Here is a 14,008-nt window from a genome sequence, read left to right as displayed (position 1 = left end):
GGCAGTTAGCGCGCAGGGCGATGTGGGAGTAGCCGCATGTCCTGAGAACACACGGACCGTGGAGTCAGGGCTCAGGTCCTGGCTTAGATGCTAGACAAGACCTGGCCCAAAGGAGGGAGATATTTTTAAAAAGTGTTATTTGGAATAATTTGTCTGAAACTCCCAACAGAAAGGAAATGGGCAGGGACGGGGGGAGCATGAAGGAGGGGTCAGGAAAGACTTCCAGAGAAGGGGCCTTGACTTTGGGGTGACAGGATGCATAGATGTGCTCCAGTCAGAGACCAGGGAGACGGGCGTTCCCGGAGAGGGCAGCAGCAGGAGCCGAGGCCTGGCGCCTGACCACGTCCAGTGCTTCTTGCTCTCGCGGTGGTCGCACACTGTCAGTCTCTGCCAGGACCTGCGGCCGTAGACCAGGCTGAAGACAGCCAGCGGGAAGGGTTGCCTGCCCACCCTGCTGCTCCTCCTTGGCCCCTGCCAGACGCCTGGGGCCAGGCCTCTAGGGCTCAGGCACCTTGTTCCAGCTGGTGGGCCCTGCGCGTCCTGTGTGCTGGCACACGACACCCTTGTCTTGGTGAATCCTCCAACCAGGTCAGCGACGTAGTCCTCACTTTACCGAAGAGGAAACTGAGGCTCAGAGAGGCTAGGTGCTTGCCCCAGGACACACAGGAACTAAGACTGAGGCAAAGTTCAACCCCCCCCTGATGCCAGAGCCCTTCGGGAGACACTCAGCCTGCAGGGAGCAGTGTGGTCTGTGCTGAGACAGAGGGGAGCACCGTGGCTGTGGGAGCCTAGGGGGCCCCGAACCTGGCCTTGGAGTCAGGGAAGAGTTCCTGGGGGGATGGTAGTGGAGATGAGGAGCTGGTGTGCACGAGCAGTGGGGTGGGATCAGATGTTTGTCACAGCAATGCAGGGCCAGCTCATGCAGGCCGAAGAAGGTGCCTGCATCCTTCAAGCTTTGGGGGGCTTGGAGGGTTTAGGGCAACGGAGTAAGGCGAGGAGGGCTGTGTGGAGGAGGGCTCCTGTCTGAGTTTGTGGAATGAATGAGTCTTGCTGCAGCTCAGGTGAGCTCGGGGCTCAGTGGGTTTGGGTCCTGACTCTGTCGCATGGTGACACTGACCCAGCTCAGTGACTGAGCTGCACTGAGCTAACCCCTTGGTGCCCAACTTTTGATCTGTTCCCAGCCTTCCTGCCAAGGAGGAGGAGTTACTGTCACCACCACTGTCATCCCCCACCCAACCAGAGCCTGAGGAGCCCCCGACCACCTTCCCTTGGGGGCATCCTCAGCCTCCATCTCCACCTCCCAGCCCGCCAGAGATCCCCCCGAAGCCTCTTCGCCTGCCCCCAGAGTTTGGTGAGTGCCGGAGGCAGGCATGGGTTTTGGGCGGGTGGCCTGGGATCGGGGCCCTCAGGAGTCTGCAGGGCTGCAAGGATCGCACTCCCCTTTTTGTTGAGCCCTGCCACTGACCTACTCTGTGGCCCTGGACAGGTGAACCCGTTCTCTCCATCCTCACAATGGAGACAGCACCCACCTCTCTGACCTGCTGACTTTTAGGTGCAGGCACGTGGCAGACTTTGAGTTGCCCGTGGTCTAAAGTCGGGGAGTATCTCCCATGGTCGTGAGTGGTTGGCTTTTCCTCAGATTGTCCGCTATTCTTGAGTCTTGATTCTTGTTGCTTTTTTTAGCCTTTTTTGAACAGTCCCCGCCCCTGACCCCGAATCCCGCTGCCCATTCATACCTCCCTGTGGTGGCCTGGCCTCTTCTTTGGCCACCCCCTGGGACCGTCCTACGAGGCCTGAGACTATAAATAGCACTTCCTGTCCGCTGTGACTTTTGTTTGAAAGCCAGGCCCAGGTGGGGGTGGGTGTCTCTCTCAGGACGTGGGTGACCTTTGTGAAGCCAGGCCCAGGTGCCCAGGAGGGGAGGCCAAGCTCCTTGCTTCTGAGTCTCCCCCATCCTATCTCTCCCCAGATGACTCTGACTACGATGAGTACCCAGAGGAGGGGCCAGGGGCCCCAGCCGGCGTGATGACCAAGAAGGTGGGGCAGGTGGTGGTGAGGGTTTGAGCTGTCTGCCTGTCAGCATGGAGGGCGGGCTGCCCAGCTGCCTTTCAGACCCTGGGACCACCAGATAGAGAAAGGCAGCTGGTTCCCTGGGGAGTTCCCTTCCCCCTTCACTATCTGCCATGCAGGGGTGTCAGGGGTCAGGCACAGTCCCAGAACGCTGGGCCGGGGATCTGGGGCTCTGGTCTGTGGCTCCAGCTCCAGTGGTCAGCTACATCTGGATGGCTGTGTGTGGCCTCTTCCCTCCCTCGGTGTTTTGCGCACATCTGTCTTGGAGTGTCTGCCCCTCTGTCTCTGTTTCACTTTCTGTGTCCCCATGTCACCCTCTCTCTGCGTGTCTTCACTCTCTATCCCTGAGTCTTTTTCTCTGTCCCTTTGTCTTTCTGTCTTTGTCTGTGACCTGGGCCTGTGCCTGCACTGAGTGTCTCTGTCCCTGTGACCCCGTCTCCCTGGGTCCCTGTGCAGTCTGCTGGCAGGGGAGGGGAGTGTGAGGAAACAGAAGTAAAAGTACCGAGTTGTGTGGGTCCGAGATGGAGTGGATGGAGGGGGATGTGGCAGCCCCTGGGTGGGTGTGATCTGGGGCTCAAAGGGAAGCATTTCGACACTGAGTGGCTCTTGCGGGGGCAGGAGGAGCCCCCAGTGAGCCAAGTCCCACGGGCCGTGCGTGTGGCCAGTCTGCTGAGCGAGGGGGAGGATCTGTCCGGGGATGACCAAGGGGGTGAAGATGAGGATGACCACGACTACGAGGGCATCCCCAAGTGAGTGTCCACTCCTCTTTGGCGGTTCTCCCACCCAGGCTCCCTCCTTCTCCAAGGCCAGCCCCCCATCTCCTCAGCCCCCACCCTGCGGCAGCCCCCACCCCGGCCCCTCTCATTCCCTCTCCTCTTCCCCCAGCGGTGGATGGCACACCAGCAGCCTGAGCTCATCCTTGCCCAGCAGCCTCCTGATCCCCGAGCTCCCACCACACCCCATGGACGGGCTGCCTGGGGACCCCACCTCCATCACACCGGTCATCAAGGCCGGCTGGCTAGACAAGAACCCACCACAGGGGTGAGTGAGGCCTGTTGGGTGCTGCCAGTGCTCTGCATGGGGTAGGCGGTGCTTTAGTGTTCTGGTACCATGGATCCAAAAACCAGAGGAGCCAAGGTTATTTGAGCAGGTCTCCTTTCAGGCAGACTGTAACCACCCATCATCATGTGTTTTATGACCCCTAAAATTGGGAAGTCCTTCTTTAAGTCTGATTTCAGTTATTCTTGCTGTAGGTAAAGTCTATCTTCTTCTCAGTGACCATTTGGGATCCTCCCTTGGCCCTGGCTATTCCTCACTTTGTATGGGGCCGCCGGAGAGGGCTGGGGTAATCCTGGAGGACTGGGTAATCCCCAGTCCTTTGCTCTGTTGTCCCTCTGCCTCTGCCTCTCCAGATCTTACATCTATCAGAAGCGATGGGTGAGACTGGATGCCGATTACCTGCGGTACTTTGATAGTAACAAGGTGAGGCTTGTGTTGGTCCCTGGTGTGACGCCTCCTCCAGCCTGGTCCTAGGCTGAACCCCGACACTGGACGCAGGTGGAGCTGGGTCCTCACCCGAGCTCCGGTCTGACTCCTTGCACCGTGTCCTCCTGGCCCTCTGACCAGCCATGGGCTGTGGTCAGGGTCGGCATAGAGGTTATCCCTGACCACCTGTGGGCCGCAGGCCTGCAGCCTTCATTTCACTGAGGCTGAGGGGGTCAGGGAGGGGCTGGGCCTCTGGGGCCCCTCCGCAGCCCCCACAGTTCAGCTCCTCTCTCTTCCCCAGGATGCCTACTCTAAGCGCTTTGTCTCTGTGGCCTGCATCTCCCGCGTGGCTGCCATTGGGGACCAGAAGTTTGAAGTGATCACGAACAACCGGACCTTTGCCTTCCGGGCGGAGAGCGATGGTGGGGATTGGGTGGGGAGAAGACTGGCAGTTTGGTCTGATAAGTGGGGGAGGAGAACCAGGGTACATCTCCCCCCACATCAAACCAGAGAGGAGTCAACCCTGTGTGAGGTGGGGGAGGGCAGGGGGCACCCCCTGACCGGCTCTGTGCTTGAGACACCCACTGAGTCCTCTGAACCACACGTTCTCATTTACGGGGAAACAGGCTCGGGTAGGCGAGGTGGCTTGCCTTGTGTAAGTGGCACAGCTGGGATTGGAGCCTGAGCTCATCTAAGTCAGAGAACTCGGAGATGGTCAGAGATAGGTGGGCTTTCTGGCGGAAGTGTTGCCTGAGGAGCCTGGAATGGGGAACCCTCAGCGGGCTCCCTGCCAGGCTGAGCTGGCCTTACTCCTTCCCCTTTGCCTGCAGCGGAGCGGAAGGAGTGGATGCAGGCCCTGCAGCAGGCAGTGGCCGAGCAGCGTGCCCGGGCCCGGCTGTCTAGCGCTTATCCGTTGGGTGTTCAAGGCTCAGAGCAGCCTGACCGTGCTGGCAGCCTGGAGCTACGTGGCTTCAAGAATAAACTGTATGTGGCCGTGGTAGGGGACAAAGTGCAGCTCTACAAGAATCTGGAGGTGTGAAGGGGTCAGCCAGGCTGTGAACCTCTCCCCTGCCCCCTGCCCACCTGGTCCCTCAGCCTGTCCCCTGCCCACCTGGTCTCTCAGCCGTTCCCTTGCCCACCTGGTCCCTCAGCCTATCTCCTGCCCATCCTGGCCCCTCAGCCCCTCCCCTGCCCACCCTGGTCCCTCAACCAGTCTCCTGCCCACCTGGTCTCACAGCTCCTCCCCTGCCCACCTGGTCCTTCAGCCCCTCCCCTGCCCACCCTGGTTTCTCAGCCAGTCTCCTGCCCACCTGGTCCCTCAGCCCTGCCCCATGCCTGCCTGGTCCCTTCGCCCCTCCCCTGCTCACCTGGTCCCTGAGCCCTGCCCATGTCTACCCTGGTCCTCCCCTGTCTACCGTTCCCTCAGCCCCTCCCTCTTGCCCACCTGGTCCCTCAGCCCCTCCCTGCCCACCTGGTCCCTCAGCCTGCCCGTTTTCTTTCCTCTTTCCCCTGACAGAGCCCAGCCCTTTGCCTGCCCCCCTTCCTGCCCTTAGTTCTGACCCCATCCCCTGTCTGGTCCCTGAGTGTTACCCTCCCATCACCGCCCTGGCTCCTGCACTCCCTACGTTTGCTACGTGGCTTCTGAGCTGGGTCTCTTTTCCCATGCCCACATTCCTGAGCCTTCCCTTATCTCCTTCCTAGGCACTTTCTAGTCCCTAGGGTCCTACCTCCCCCTCCTCTCTGCCCCCTCCCTGGGCCTTGAGCCCCACCCCCAGGCCTTGCCTCACCCCTTCCCACCTGCCTGCCAGGAGTACCACCTGGGCATCGGCATCACCTTCATCGACATGAGCGTGGGCAACGTGAAGGACGCAGACCGGCGCAGCTTCGACCTCACCACCCCCTACCGCATCTTCAGGTGAGCCTCCCTCCCCTTGCTCACTTGTATCCTCACTCCCTCCTGGTATTTTCCTCTGGCATGTGAAGCTACCTCTTCTTCTAGGATAGATCTCTCCCCTCCCTTCCCAGCCCTGCCCGCCTCTGCTGTCTTTTTCCTTCACTTGCCAGCCTGCTCTGATCCCTCCCCTCTAGGAAATCTCATTTTCACCCCACCTCCCTCTGGCCATCTCCATCCTCCCTTCCCCGCCACACTGCTCCCAGAGTTGTCCATACTGACTCTGCACCGCCCACTCACCCTGCCGTCCCCTCCAGCCTGCCCTGCTCCCTGAAAAGTGCTTGTCTGTCATTAATACTTGCTCGAGATCAGAGGCTGCTATTCCCTCCTTGTCTCGTAGGGTCTATTCTGGGTGCTCCTCCCTGAGCCTCCAAGACTCTACCATCCTGGCTTCCTCTGACCTCAGCCATCCCTCAGCGGTCTGTCTCTGTCCTCTGTCCTCTCTCTGGGCAGGCTCTCCCCCTCCCGGGCCTTCAGCTGCCACCTCTGAGGCACTGTGCCGTGCCTGGGTTCAGAGCCTGTGATGAGTCAGCTCGACTACCATGAAGGAATACCACAGACAGGGGGCGGGGGCAGTGCTTAAACAACAGAAGTTTATTTTCTCTCAGTTCTGGAGGCTGAAAGTCCAAGGTCAAGGCGCCACCAGGGTTAGTTTCTGGAGAGGCCTCCCTTCCTGGCTTGTAGACGGCCACCTCTTCACTGTGTCCTCACACGGCCTTTCCTCCGGGCAATGTGGAGAGAGAGAGTCTTGTGTCCTTTCCTCTTTATAAAGACACAAACCTCGTCAGAGTAGAGCCCCACTCTTATGACATTATTTAACCTTAATTACCTTCCTAGGCCCTGTCTCCAAATGTAGTCACTTTGGGGGTTAGGGCTTCAGCCTTTGAATTTTAGGGGGACACAATTCAGTCCATAACATCCTGGGTCGACCACTGGGTCACTGTGTGACTTGGGCACATCACTTGGCTTCTCTGTATCTGTTTTCTCCTCTCTGAGCAGGACACGGCAGTCTTGGTAAAGCTGTTATCTGGCACGGTGCGCAGTGACTGCCTGGTGGACGCTAGCGTTATCATCCCTCCATCCTCATCGCTTTTGCCCTTAGCTCAGATTTCTGTCTCCAGCAGGGTCTTTCTCCTGATCTCTAGACCTCCATGTCTGACAACTTTGTGGACATCTTCCCTCTTCCTCTTCAACTCACTGTTCCCTCCTCAGGTGCCCTGTCTCAACCCCGGGGGACCCCTGCCTCACCCGTTCACCCCTGTGCAAGCCTGTCTTGCCTGCCTTGCTCTCTCACCTCCACCTGGTCCCTCCCGTCTGCCTCTCACCATTTTGCTCTTGGCCTGTGGGCCCTCTGGCCTGGTGCCTGCGTCCTCACCCTTCTGCTGCCTGTCTGACTGTCAGAGGGGTCTTTTTTGTTCTTTTTGTTGAAAGCCAAGTTTCTTTTTTCTTTGCTGAGGAAGACTGGCCCTGAGCTAACAGCTGTTGCCAATCTTCCTCTTTTTGCTTGAGGAAGATTAGCCCTGAGCTAACATCCGTGACATTTTGTATGTGGGTCGCCACCACAGCCTGGCTGACGAGTGGTATAGGCCAGCGCCTGAGATCAAACCCATCAACCCAGGCTGCCGAAGCAGAGCACGCCCAACTCCAACTGTTATGCCATGGGGCCGGCCTCAGAAAGCCAAGATTTTATTTGTTCATTTCTTGCCTTTGGAGTACTCTTCAATGACATCCTTGTCCTGAGATTCTTTGCCATCATCCTTTCACTATCAACTGCAACCAACCACTTTCCAGAGGCCACTTTCCAGAGGCCCATCCATTCCCCTAGTTTCTCGTTGTCATCAGCCTCGATGAGGTTGAGTTGGTGTTCAGCACCAAGAGCCTCCACTAGCCTGGCAGACGTAGGCTCACACAGTTGGATGCAGGCACACAGACATGGGCTGGGTGCTTGGCCAAGGCCTTGGCAGCTTCCTGGGTTCCACGTGCTGGTCCATTACAGCTCCAGCATCAGAGCCTTCTTTGGCCGTGGCAGTGGGTTATGGGTGGAGCTGAACCTGAATGCACACACGACTCAGTGGTGGCAAGGAAAGAGCCAGAGGGGAAGACGTCTCTGTACCCCCACCCTCCTCCCCACTGAAGCCCTCTAGTGCTTCTCCATTGTCCTCTGGATGCACTTTGACCTCCTCTGCCTGGCACAGGCTTGTCCCTCTCTGTCTCCCACCTTCTCTGCCAGTCTGCCCATCCTGCCCACAGGTGCTGGAATGCCGTGTGCCATCCTGCCCCTTTGCACATGCTGTTCCTTCTAGAACACCTTTCCACCTCTTTAACTGGCTAAGCCCTTCTCATCTGTCAAGTCTAAGTGCTGGCATCATTTCTTCCCAGCAGCCTTTTCTACTCCCTGGGCGGGGCAGAACCCCCTCTGGGCTCCAGCCCCCAAGCTTCTCTCAGGTTTGTGGTGTCCTTCCCTTTGTCCAGAGCTCCCTCCCCCCGTGGACCCAGGATGCCTCCCTGTTCTGACTAGGAGCTTTCAATGCCCTGTTCCCCCCAGCTTCATGCTATGCCCCCCTCATGCTGCCCCCAAATCCCTCTGAGCCCTCCCCTCTACTTCTGTGTCCCCAGCTTCTCGGCCGAATCGGAGCTAGAGAAGGAGCACTGGCTGGAGGCCATGCAGGGAGCCATTGCCGAGGCCCTGTCGACCTCGGAGGTGGCCGAGCGCATCTGGGCCGTGGCCCCCAACAGGTTCTGTGCCGACTGCGGGGCTGCGCAGCCTGACTGGGCCTCCATCAACCTCTGTGTCGTCATCTGCAAGCGCTGTGCAGGTGTGTGTGGGGTGGGGCCCCAGGCCAAGGCCTGACAGGGCTGCTATGTGGGGATGGCAGGTGGCCTGTCTGGCTGGAGGGGCTGGAGCGAAGATAGTAGTCAGAGGTCATTGTCTTCCTTCCCACCCTTACTCACGTGCAGTCCTTACATTGCAAAGCAGGGATTCGACTTCTCATGTCGTGGGTGGGGACACAGAGGCACAGGGAGGGAAAATGGTTCATTTGGGGTCACCTGGCAAGTAAGTGAGTCTGGATTTGAGCCCAGGCCTGTTGAGGTCCAGTGCCCTGTCACATCAGAAGAGTGGAAGGGGGTGAGGCAGGAGGGCATGGCAGGGGCCAGGCCGGGACAGGGCTTTGCCTGCAGAGGGAGCAGCTGGTGATTCATCTGGAGGGGGATGGGAGGCAGGGTGGGAGGGACGTGGTCAGACTTGTGCATCAGACTCTGGCTGGTGGGTGGAAGCTGAGTTGGAGGGGGCGAAAGGAGAGGCCAGTGAGGAGGCTGCTGCAGGATCTATGAGAGAGAGGAGGAGGAGGAGGCCTGGCCTGGGGAAGCGATGGAGAGCATTCGAGAACGATTTAGGATGTACGGCGTAAAAGTCCCGATGACAGATCAGATGAAGAGGATGAGAAAGAAAGAGGGTGGAGCCCAAGATTCATTCATCTATTCACTCAACATTTATTGAGGGTCTGTGATGTGCCGACACTGTGCTAGGTGCTGGGGATTCAGCCCCCATGGGAGCTGACAATGCCCAGGTGGCAGCTTTGGGCGGTGGGACGTGGGGATCCAGGGGGAGGAACAGTTCTGGGGAAGTTGCTGAGCTCAGTGAAAAACGCTGAAGCCTGTGGGACGGTCAGGGCAAATGTCCAGGAGACTTGGGCTGTGAGGTCTGGGTGCAGGAAAGCGATGGCTCGATGGAGACCAGATTAGGGAGGCGTTCACGGAGGGGTGAGGGTGACTGGAGTGGATGAGGGGCTCCGCAGGAGGTTGCAGAGGGAGGTGGGGCCGAGGCCAGAGCCAGGCAGTGCCGGGCACTCCTAGTGCCCCCAGCCCCTCCCCGCTGCAGGGGTCCTTTGTGGAACCGATAGCTGAGCAGGGCTGCGTTCCTTCCAGCACCAACCCCCTCTCTCCTTTCATTCCAAGAGATTTATTAAGTGCTCGCTATGTGCCAGGCTTTGTTCTAGGCTCTGAGGCTAGACCCTAATGCCTGTAGTCAAGGGTCCTGCTCTCCTGCAGCTTCCTTTCTAAAGGGGAGAGGCAGAAACTACATACACAAACCAATGGAACCACTAGAAGTATCAGGTAATAACAAGGGCTAGGCAGAAATGTGTTTGTCTGGGAAGCCTTCTCTGAGGAGGTGTTGTGTCAGCTGCAACGATCTGAATGACAGGAGGGAACAGCCCTGGGGAGACGGAGGAAGAGAGTCCAGGCAAAAACAACAGTGAGTGCAAAGGCCCTGAGGCAGGAATGAGCAGGGACAGTTAGAAGAGTGTGGCTGTGGGTGGGGCATGGGATGGGATTGGAGGGGAAGCAGGTAGGGAATTTAGATCTAATTCTGGGGAACCACTGGAGGGTCTAATGCAGGGATTTGAAGGGAATTTGCATTTTAAAGAGATCATTCAGGCTGGGATGTGTGGAGAGTGGCCTGCGGGGGACCACTCGTGGCTATAGGGAGCCAGCTGGGGGGCCGCTGCAGGAGCCCAGGTGCCAGTTTCAGGGCTCAGTCCTGTGTTGCGGGGAGGAGGGGTGTGTGGCTGGATTCTGGAGCTGTGCAGGAGGTGGAGCTGCAGGCCTAGCCCCTGGGTCCTGCCCGTGGCCTCTCCCTCTGTCCCTGGATGGGCACTGTGGGGGGGGGGGGTGAGTGCTCATGTGAAGGAGAGGGCCCCAATGACCCCGAGTCTGGCCCTCTGTCTCCAGGGGAGCACCGTGGCCTGGGCGCTGGCATCTCCAAGGTGCGGAGCCTGAAGATGGACAGGAAGGTGTGGACGGAAACACTCATTGAGGTGGGAGGCCCCTGCTTGCCGCCCACGTTTGGGGTCTGCCCCACTCAGCTGCCGCCTGGGTCTCCCAACCCGGTCTCCTCCATCTCCCCGACCCCAGCGCTCTGGAGCTAGAAGAGACCTTTGGGATCATCTGGTGGGTGGGGATTTGGGAAAAGTCGATTTTTGACAAAGTCAGCAAACTGGCCAGTGAGCTAAGCATGTTTTTACAGTGTTAAAGGGTTGTAAAAAAAAAAAAAGAAAGAAAGAAAGAAAGTGTATACAACAGAGACTGTGTGTCCTGCAAAGCCTAAAATATTTACTTAATTTCATCTGTACTCACATGTGCCAGTGGGTGTGAGTATGTACGTTTGGGGGCACACTCGTGTGCATATTTGTGCCTGCATACTTGGGGTTCCCAGGACCCCTGTGTGTGGTAGTTCCATGGGAGAACCTGTAACAGGAGGCTGGCACAGGGCCTTCCTGACAGCCCCAGCCATGCTGCTGCCTCCAGAGCAGTTTGGGTGTCACGTGCCCTGTGAGTTAGGGTTGAATCCCCAGTTTACAGATGAGAACGTTGAGGCCCAGGGAGAGAAAATGACTTGGCCGAAGTCACCGAGTGAGTCAGTGGTGGCAGGAACTGTTTCCGCTTTGTTCTCTGCTGTGACCCCGGCACCCACACAGGACCTGACAGAGAGGCCAGGTGGGGAACCCAGGAAATGGCTATGGAACGAATGATCAGCAGAAGGAAAGAATGAATACGCTAGGCCCTGGAATGCTGGACCGCTGTGCTCCCCCAGAATCGCCCCCCAGCCTCCCGCCGAGCTCAGAGAGGAGTGTCAGGGACTGGAGGTGTTTCCAGAATCCCTGCCCACCCCATTGACTGACAGCGTGGCCCCTCCCACCAAGCTGTGATAACCTTGGGAATGCAGAGTTCCAGATGTGGGACCGGGTGTGGAAATAGCCAGGCCCGCAACCAGGCGCCTGGCCTGCCTGCCTCTTGTCCCATCACTGAGCTGAGGAAGTGGGCTCAGGCCAGGGCTGGTTGGGGAGCACCCACGGCCACCAGCAGGCCAGGCTGCCCTCAGCTTCCGGGATGGGAAAGTGGGCCGGTGGCCTGGCTCTCCCGGCCTGACAACCTCAAAACCAGGATTTTGCCGGGCACAGGCCCCTGACCGTAGGCTGCCCCTCTAACCTCTTGCCCACACCCGCAGCTCTTCCTACAGCTGGGCAATGGCGCTGGGAACCGCTTCTGGGCTGCCAACGTGCCTCCCAGTGAGGCCCTGCAGCCCAGCAGCAGCCCTGGCGCCCGGCGGCGCCACCTGGAGGCCAAATACCGCGAGGGCAAGTACCGCCGCTATCACCCGCTCTTTGGCAACCAGGAGGAGCTGGACAAGGTCAGGGCACTGGGCCTCTGGGGCCCCTTGAGACCACCCCCTTTCTTCTTGTCCCCCCATTCCTCTCTCTCAGCCCATCTTTTCCACCAGCTCAGAGCGATGAGCTGGCATATGGGGAAACTGAGGCCCAGAGGGCGGAAGGGCCCTGCCTAAGCCACAGGGAGAGTTGGGGCAAAGCAAGGAGGAGCCGGGCCTGACCCTTGGGCCAAGGCCATGTCTCCAGCATCTGTCTGCCTCCCTCCCCTCCTGATTCTTCTGTCTCCCGCACCCTGTCCTGCTCCTTCTGAATCCTGCCAAAAGGAGTGAACTTGATGGGGATGCTATTTCCTGTCAGGCTCATGAAAAACAGCTGGCTGCTCTGACCTACCTCCCCCTTCCACACCCTATTCAAGATGAGGCCCCCTATGGGCCCCAGGCCCCGAGAGGCCGGGAGCCAAGCTCCGTGCCCTGGTCTGGGTCAGCCTGAGTGGGAGGTAGCCTGTTCTGAGGCAGGGGGATGCCACTTGTGACCTCTGTTCGGCCTTCAGCCCCTCCCCCAAGCAGCCCCACCCAGGCAGGCTCAGTCCAGCTAGGAGCCCAGTGGGAGCCAGGCCTCCACCTCCCAGGAACCCAGGCGTCCAGCCCCCAGCCCAGCCCAGTCTAGCCTGCCAGCCAGGAGGAGTGTCAGCTCCCATTGGTTGGGAGGGCTGGGCAGGCAGTGAGGAATTCAAATGTGGGAGGAATTAGCTACAAAGCACCCCCTCTGCCCTTCCACAAGGCAGAGGGAGCTGGAGAGCCTCTAGAGAACAGGCCTGGAGCTGACAGGGTCCTGGGGGCTGCCAGCAGGGGTGAGGCCTAGGCCTCTGGGACCCCTGGCCTCTGCGGGGCAGCCCCTGCCTGCCCTCCCCCCTCGGCCTTTCTCTTCCTTCTCCTCTCCTCTCTGTCTTTCTTCCTCTTCCTTCTCTCCTTCACCCTGAGGATGGGCCCCCAGACCTGGGTGTCTCCTTCCCCTTCCTCCCTCTCCTCTTCCACGCCCCCTTTCCCACTGGCCCCTCGCTCCGGCTTGGGCTGACCCTCCCCTTCCTTCTCCCAGGCCTTGTGTGCTGCAGTCACCACCACAGACCTGGCTGAGACCCAGGCGCTCCTGGGCTGCGGGGCTGGGGTCAACTGCTTCTCAGGGGACCCTGAGGCCCCTACACCCCTGGCTCTTGCCGAGCAGGCGGGACAGACACTGCAGATGGAATTCCTTCGGAACAACAAGACCACGGGTGAGCGGCCAGTGGGACTGTCCACCTCGAGGGCTGGGGCCTCCCTGCTGCCAGGGTCTGGGCCTTTGGAGGGGATGCTGGGTGGGGGGGCCGCCAGCGGCTGTGGGTCGCCCTGGGAGATGTGATTTACATACCACTCGAGCTGTAATTGCAGCTCCTTGAGGGGCCCTGGTGCAGCAGTGTGTGTATGATTTGGGGTGTGTTTGGGTTTGCACGTCAGTGTACTCTTGTGCATCTGGCTGCCCCTCCGTACGCGTGTCCCTTTGTGTCTCTGCGTCTCTCTCTGTGTAGAGAGATGGGGTCCCTCCCTAGGACTCTTTGTGGGTCTCTTTGTAGGTCCCTTCCTGACCTGCAGTGTAGGCCTTCAGGGTGGTGTCTGTATGCTAGTGTCTGTGTGTCTCTGAGCGGCTGTGGGTCTGTGTTTCCTTGCACCTGGGTGTGTTGAGGGCTTTGGGGTTTGTGTCTGTGCAGAGTGTGTCTGTGTTGCTGTGTGGGTGTGATGCATGTCTCCATGTACGGGTGACCCACCAGGGCAGCCCTGTCTGCTGCTGTCTGGGTGGGGCTCTGCCACAGACTGGGGTTGGGTCCCGTTTGGCTCCCACTCTGGGGGTGGGTGAGAGGGGATAGTGGGGTGAGCACTGCTGGTCATGCCCAGGGCTGGCCTCTGGGGCCACATCCCAGGACAGAGGGTGGAGCTCGGCAGCCGGGGCTCTGGGCTCGGGGCCACGGGTGGGTGGGGTGCGCTGGGCTGGAGAGAACCCAGGTGTCCAGGGAGGCACAGGAGACCACCCAGCTGGCTTGGGCTTTGGGACCGCTGGGAGCAGGGCTGGAGCCAGGCTGCTTCCTTAGCTTTGCATCATCTGGGACAAACCTCCCTCTGGAGATTGTTAGTGAGTTTGCCCAAGGTCCCCATCATTCTCGTGTGTTGACCCTGTGCCTCAATGGGGAAAGTGCTATGGGCTGGGCTGGGGAGTCAGGGGGTCTTCCTGGAAGGGGAGATACTGGAGCTGGGCCTTGGGCGAGGGGAGAATGGCTGGGGGAAAACCCTGGATGTGGAGTGAGAGG

At 59.4% G+C, this 14,008-nt stretch overlaps 1 protein-coding gene across 5 annotated transcripts in view; it reads left to right on the top strand.

The window, feature by feature from the left end:
• ARAP1 (ArfGAP with RhoGAP domain, ankyrin repeat and PH domain 1) overlaps nucleotides 1–14,008 on the top strand; it is a 60,919-nt gene that overhangs the window by 31,496 nt on the left and 15,415 nt on the right. For all 5 annotated transcript variants that reach the window (XM_087433407.1, XM_087433408.1, XM_004433960.3 and 2 more), the window contains 12 exons: nucleotides 1,182–1,351; nucleotides 1,970–2,037; nucleotides 2,689–2,819; nucleotides 2,956–3,111; nucleotides 3,483–3,552; nucleotides 3,857–3,977; nucleotides 4,386–4,588; nucleotides 5,364–5,470; nucleotides 8,123–8,322; nucleotides 10,238–10,323; nucleotides 11,514–11,696; nucleotides 12,769–12,943. In XM_087433407.1, the coding sequence (XP_087289533.1) occupies nucleotides 1,182–1,351; nucleotides 1,970–2,037; nucleotides 2,689–2,819; nucleotides 2,956–3,111; nucleotides 3,483–3,552; nucleotides 3,857–3,977; nucleotides 4,386–4,588; nucleotides 5,364–5,470; nucleotides 8,123–8,322; nucleotides 10,238–10,323; nucleotides 11,514–11,696; nucleotides 12,769–12,943 (1,670 nt within the window). The remainder of the gene's footprint in view (nucleotides 1–1,181; nucleotides 1,352–1,969; nucleotides 2,038–2,688; nucleotides 2,820–2,955; nucleotides 3,112–3,482; nucleotides 3,553–3,856; nucleotides 3,978–4,385; nucleotides 4,589–5,363; nucleotides 5,471–8,122; nucleotides 8,323–10,237; nucleotides 10,324–11,513; nucleotides 11,697–12,768; nucleotides 12,944–14,008) is intronic.

The sequence above is a fragment of the Ceratotherium simum genome, chromosome 7, assembly GCF_057802395.1.
Source record: "Ceratotherium simum simum isolate JZ-2026a chromosome 7, ASM5780239v1, whole genome shotgun sequence".
Classification (NCBI taxonomy): domain Eukaryota; kingdom Metazoa; phylum Chordata; class Mammalia; order Perissodactyla; family Rhinocerotidae; genus Ceratotherium; species Ceratotherium simum.
Note: the sequence above shows the minus strand (reverse complement) of the source record. Positions and strands in the feature narration are given on the sequence as shown.